The sequence below is a fragment of the Corvus brachyrhynchos genome, unplaced genomic scaffold (genome assembly GCF_000691975.1).
Source record: "Corvus brachyrhynchos isolate BGI_N302 unplaced genomic scaffold, ASM69197v1 scaffold122, whole genome shotgun sequence".
NCBI classification, from domain to species: domain Eukaryota; kingdom Metazoa; phylum Chordata; class Aves; order Passeriformes; family Corvidae; genus Corvus; species Corvus brachyrhynchos.
In genome coordinates this window covers 220910-227135 of record NW_008236778.1, presented here as the reverse complement: position 1 = coordinate 227135, position 6226 = coordinate 220910, and the positions used below count along the sequence as shown (strand labels likewise).

Here is a 6226-nt window from a genome sequence, read left to right as displayed (position 1 = left end):
TTTGTATTAAAAATTATATATATTGTGTCAAATAAAACAATCAGTCTGTGTACAAATTTATACATGACAAAAAATAAAACTCTTTGAATAACACTGTGTACAAAAGAAAAAGTGCTGGCTGCTGTTCTGCTCTACGAGTTCTAGAAGCAACAGGCTCACCAAAGGCATTAGTAAACACCTAAACTGCATTGCAGGACTCAGGTAAGGCACAGAATTCAGTTATTTAGGGGTGAAAATAGTCCTGTACAGCGTTCAGCACCTCTGCCAGGCTCCTTCAGCTGTGCTCCGAGAGCTGATGGAGAAGCACTGGAAAATACATCATCACCGTCAGGCCCCGGCTCTGAAACACCTGACAGAGCCCAAAAATGCTTTAGAGCCACTTCTGAGCTCATTCCTCCTCTTCCTGCCGTTTTTGGCCAGGTGGTGTTTTTATCTGAGTTTCAGGCAGTTTTTAATCCAACAATGAGAACGCTGAAGAGATGCCCGCGGCCGCTCACACAGGAACAGGAAAGAATCTGAAATTCTGAACAATCTCAAGTGTCCTCAGCCTTTTGCAAGCAATTTTTCGATTCTGTGATTGCTGCCAGAGCAGCATAGCACTGGGAGGAGACGAGAAATGGAAACCAATTTAAATGTCCAGCTCATCACAGAGCAAATGTAAAATGTAGCCCCTGCCACAATTCCCATTTGTTTAAATCTTCCACAAAGAAAATATTCTTAAAACCAACAGGCACAGGACTTCCAGTCCTATCTTAGGTAATAAGGAGTTTTTTTACATATATATATATATTTTTTTTTTTATCCTCACTTCCTTTACTAATCCTTTTACACCTGGGTTCTCAGCTTGGACGCCCCTGTCCTGCGCAGCACAGACTGACAGCACAGATCTGAGTGGAGATCAGGAAGATCACTTCAGTCCAATCAACTCTTTCACTCTCCCACTGAAGGATTCCAGGCACTTGGTTCAGAGAAAACTGCTTTTAACCACATCTGAGTTACCCAGCTGTGATTTGTCCTATGGTTAAACAGCAAAATCCACAGGAGCACCAGGCACCTGATCCCAAAACTGCTGTAAAACCAATCAGCTCGAGGGCACAGAGTCCCTCCAGGTGTGGAGGATCTGCCTCACAAGCAAATCGCTCTTTGTGAGCATCAGAAACTGCCCCAGTTACCTGCACAGGTGAGATCAGGGAGGGGAGGAGCTGCTGGGCCTGTGCTTCCCTCCCCTGCTCCAGCAATGCTCAGACTGCACTGGGAGAACCCCACCGGGATGAGGGAATGTCAGTTCTGGGCCCAGACCCTCAGGATCAGCCACTTTCTCTGCAACAGTTCCCACAGAACAGTTGGGAATGACTATCAGAGACTCCCACTTCCCAAAGTCGCTGGCTCCTTTAGGGTGACACAAAGCTGACCAACTCAGCCAGTGCCCCGTTCCCACCAGGATTTTTAACGAGCCAGGGAGCTCCAAGCTGTGGCTCCTCCAGCACATCACACTCCAGGGGCTCTGGCAGCACCTTCAGTGCTGTCTGCAGCAGGAACAGCCCACATGTCCATGCACTGCTGCCAAGCCACAGCTGCCACAGGAACCACAGTTTGCCTTCATGACAAAGGGTGACGGGAATTTGGAAGGGGCTGCTCAGGAGGCAGTGGAGTCACGGTCCCTGGAGGTGTTCAAAGGACTGGAGGTGGCACTGAATGCTCTGGTCTGGGTGACAGGATGGTGCTGGGTCACAGGCTGGACTCGATGATCTCCATTTAAATGATTCTGTGATTCTGGCTTGTTGACATCCCACCTGCAGCACTGCTGACAAACTGATCACTTGGATGGACTTGCACACCAGTATTCCACGTCAATTTTCCTGGAAAGAAATCTATTCCATGAGGGCACAAAAAGTCCAGCCCAGCTCTGCTCAGTGACCTCCAAGGCCATGACGCTTTGTGAACGCCTGTTCAGCCTCTCACTCTGTGGGTTGTTGATCTGGAGAGCAGCAAAATCCTCTTGTGCAAACAACATGGGTTCAGCGAGGCTGGGTGCAACTCCAGCAATGGTTGGCACAGTTCAGCTGCCAGGGCACTGTGACCAAGAACAAACACTCCGAAGTGCAGGGCCACGAACCCATCGGCCTCTGTGGCCAACACATGCTGGGTCCAGTAAAAAATGACAACAAACAAAGTACAACTGTCACTGGGTCTGAAGGTCAATATCCAGGATCAAGGGAACATGGTTCTAAACAAAAACAACTGGCAGAGTTACGCATTCCCTCCCAAAGTCCCCTCAGGTGTCACACATCCTGTCAGTGTTGTCACCGAGCTGCTTTGGTCACAAAAGGTCACAGCTTTTGTCCTGTTTTGCAGAGGAATTTTCTGTTCAAGTGACCGAATCCTTCTTCCTCCGAAAGGGAGACTTGAGTCTTTTCCAGACACTGCTTTTGGGCTTGGATTTCTTCTCCATGGCCATCACGGCCTCCTTCTCCTTCCTGCGGATCTCGCGCACCAGCGCGTGGAACACGTCGTCGATGTAGTAGCGGAACGCGGCCGACGTCTCAAAGAAGGGGCAGTTGAATTCCCGTGCCAAAGCAGAGCCTTCCTCTTTGGACACCTGGGAAATAAGTGCACACCCTGGTCAGGGAAGCCAAACCCCGTGAGTTTACTCCTTTGCCATCCCCTGTTGTGCTCAATGTTCCTCTGCAGGGACACTCCAAGTCCCAGGGCAGGTTGTTTCCACCCATCTCCAAAGGCTTCTCTGCAAACCTGTTCTGCTTTCACTCATCACTTCTCTGGCAATGCCAGACACTCTCTGGACATTCACAAAAAACAAACTTCAAAGAATATTCCTTTTTTTGACCTAAACCTACAAGCTGTCTGACACGAGCAGCCTCAGCCCTGGTAGTTTGTTGAGTTAAGGAAGTTTCCTTCTCCCTGCCAGAAGCTGTTGTGTTTGTCACACTACTTCCCAGATCCAGGAGAACCCTTTCTAAAAGCTTTCTTGCTCCAAACCCCATCCAACCTGGCCTTGGACACTCCAGGTACCCGGGGCCAGCCACAGCTTCTCTGGGCACCCTGTGCCAGGGCCTCCCCACCCTCATAGGGAGGAATTTGTTCCCAATATCCCATCTATTCCTACCCTCTGGCAGTGGGAAACCATTCCCCCTTGTCCTGGCACTCCAGGCCCTTGGAAATAGACTTTCTCCATCTTTCTTATAGCTCCTTCAGATCCTGGAAGGCCACAATGAGGTCAGCCCAAAGCCTTCTCTTCTCCAGGCTCAATACTCCCAGCTCCCTCAGCCTTTCCTCCCAGCAGAGCTGCTCCACCCCTCTGCTCATCCTGGAGCCTCCTCTGGGCTGACTCCAGCAGCTCCAGGTCCTTCCTGTGCCGCCAGCAGCGCCAGGTCCGTCCTGTGCTGGGCCCCAGGGCTGGGGCAGCTCTGCAGGTGAGGTCTCACCTGAGCGGGGCACAGGGGCAGAATCCCCTCCGTTCCTGCTGCCCACGCTGGGGGCTCAGCCCCGGGCTCAGGGGGGCTCTGAGCTCGTGCCCAGCCTCACACCTACCAGCAAATCAGGAATTACAAACAAAGCAAAGCCCAGGATCAGCTGAGCTTAAGCACTTCATCACTTAAACACTTCATTTCTGTGCTTGCTACAGGCAGCCGGTTTTCACCACATTCCGTGTGAAACCAGCACCGCTCTCGTCAGAGAGACAACATGACAAGAAACAAAGAAAGGGACAAAACCCTCCTGTTTCACCACATTTTCCAACAGGAACAGCTCCTGAGGGAGGGCTCCCCGTGGCCTTTACCTGGCGCAGCTGGGTGAGGTCGGACTTGTTGCCCACCAGCACCACGGGGGTGTCGTCGGTGCGGCGCACGCGGTAAATGAGCTGCTTGAACTCGCGCACCTCGTGGAAGCTGCGCCGGTCCGTGATGGAGTAGCAGATGATGAAGCCCTCGCCAGCCCTCATGTACTGGTCCCTCATGGCTGTGAACTCTGCCTAGAAGCAGACAGTGGCGTTTTAGTTCCACCAGTGTAAAGAATTCCTGGTTTTCTCAGGATGGGAGACACAACCTGAGATCCAAACCCGGCTGTGCAAACACCTGGGCATCGACCTCCCCGCCCCACAAGCCATGAGTGTGTTTGGGATGGCCCCCGAGGTTGCCTTGGCACAGAAACCCCACTGACACGTGATTTACCAGCTCACAGATGCTGCTGCTTCACCAGTGGGGGAAGCAGTGCCACAGTTCGAGTCAGGCACCATCAGCATGGTGCTCATGAGAAGTGAGAGAGCTCAAACCCCCCAGTTTGGAATAAGAGAGGCATCTCTGAGGCAGGATTTCTGTCTCTACACCTGATCATTACAGGCTGCTTCACATGCTCTCCATTCACTTGTAATTACTCACACACCTGTCCTGCTGTGTCCAAAATATCCAGGTTGGCAGGTTCGTCATCGATGCGAATCCGGATTTTATAGGCATCCTCTGTGGATTCCCAGGACATCAGAAAGATTGGGATACAAGCACAACACTCATCAGCCACCAGCTCACCAAGACAGTGCTGCACTAGAACCACCCACCCCAGCAGGAGCACTGGACTACCTCAGTCTGAGCGTTGTTTAAATTAAGTTAAATTTCTAATTGTTCTGGTGCGATTCAACATTTCACGCGCAAAAATCGTGTTTTCCACTTTCCAACAAGGTGACCAAAATGAATTTCTGGTGACCAAAATTAATTTCAGCCCAGAAATTCATTTTGGTCACCCTGGTGGGAAACACAGAGGAATATCATTTGGTTTTTCTCAAAGCCAGAAAAGATCTGTAGTTCAAGGGAAGAACTGGTCGCCAACAACTGCTGACTTCTTAGAAGACATTATAATATGTATCTCAATAAAATATATGAAACATTATATATGTAAATGTTAAATGTTATATATGTAGATATAAATATTACATATGTAAATATTTATAATAAAGACCATATAAAACCAATCTGCTTATGAATATATAAATACACAAATATTTTGTGCCTCTCAGTCAGCACTCCCACACTTTAAGAACCCACTCTCAGCAAGAATTTGGCTTTTTTCCCCCCACTTTTCCTTCCACTGGGTAAATGTTGGTTCAGGTTTCTCCTAGAGATGCTGCCGAAGTTCTACAGCACCAGAGTGAGTTGTTGAGCAATTTCATCCCTCCCAGTTTCTCAAACACAGAAAACAATTTGGGCCTGACAAGTGAACAGCAAAGAGCTGAGCACAGCACAGAGCCTGGATTTTGTGAACAGACAACTAAAAATGGCTTAGCAGCAGTTTCAGTCCCTGTCTGCCAACACATAAACAGAGACAGGGCATGCCCTGAACGCATGGATTGGAAAACGATTGAAGAGCTGAAACTCAGGATTCACATCCCACTCTTAGGACTCTTCAAATCACAGAAACACAGAGAGGTTCAGGTTGGAAGGGACTGCAGCAGATCAGCTGCAGGGCCATCCCAGAGCACAGGGCACAGGATTGTGGCCAGATGGGGCTGGGATGTCCCCAGGGAGGAGACTCCACAGCCGGGCTCTGCTCAGGGCTGGGCCCTGCCCAGGGCAGCACTTCTGCCTCCTGTGCAGGGCAATTGCCGGGCTCAGGCCCTGCCCGGTGCTCTGGGGCCGCTGCTGGGCCCCGGAGCAGAGCCCGGGCCCTGCCCTGAGCCCTCCCTGCAGCCAGGGACAGCCAGGGCTGAGGGCCCTTCTCGGCTGGGGCTCCTCTCGAGGCTGAGCAGCCCCGGCTCCCTCAGCCTGTGCTGGGCACGGATCTCTCCAGGCCCTTCAGCATCTTTGTCACCCTCCGGGAGCTCCGTGTCCCTGCTGTGCTGAGGATCCAGAGCTGGACACAGCACTCCAGAGGTGCCTCCCAGGGCTGGGCAGAGGGGCAGGATCCCTCCCTGACCTGCTGGGAAGGCTCTTCCTGATGAGTGATCAAAGATCAATCTACAGCCAGATTTACAGGTATCTTTGAATTGAATACCTTAAAGCAACGGGCTGTAACAGCTCGACCTACCAAGGGAATGAATGAACAGAAAAGAGAAGAGATTTTCCTCACCAATGGTGGGATCATGATCCTCTGGGAACCGGTGACTGATGAACTGCATGGTCATGGCTGAAAGCAGAAATCAGGGAACAAGTGAGCAGCTCAGCTCACAGCTCCCCTGATCCCACCGTTACCCCACAGCCACGGCACAAAACCAAACCCGGGC

The 6226-nt window shown here is 51.0% G+C and overlaps 1 protein-coding gene across 1 annotated transcript; it reads right to left on the bottom strand.

The window, feature by feature from the left end:
* RIT1 (Ras like without CAAX 1) lies at window positions 1-6187 on the bottom strand. The gene is made up of 4 exons (XM_008628716.2): window positions 6073-6187; window positions 4399-4472; window positions 3797-3988; window positions 1-2599 (listed from the first exon to the last, which is right to left on the bottom strand). Exons 1-4 carry the CDS (start codon window positions 6125-6127, stop codon window positions 2369-2371), a joined length of 552 nt encoding a protein of 183 aa, XP_008626938.1. The 5' UTR covers window positions 6128-6187; the 3' UTR covers window positions 1-2368.
* Window positions 6188-6226: the final 39 nt, after the last annotated feature.

Excerpts from the sequence above, each read along its gene's own strand:
- RIT1 (XM_008628716.2), bottom strand. The coding sequence starts at position 6,127 with ATGACCATGCAGTTCATCAGTCACCGGTTCCCAGAGGATCATGATCCC. Across the intron at positions 3,989-4,398 it reads TTTTGGACACAGCAGGACAG|GCAGAGTTCACAGCCATGAG; the intron begins GTGTGTGAGTAA and ends GTCTGCTTCTAG. Across the intron at positions 2,600-3,796 it reads ACCTCACCCAGCTGCGCCAG|GTGTCCAAAGAGGAAGGCTC; the intron begins GTAAAGGCCACG and ends CTTATTTCCCAG.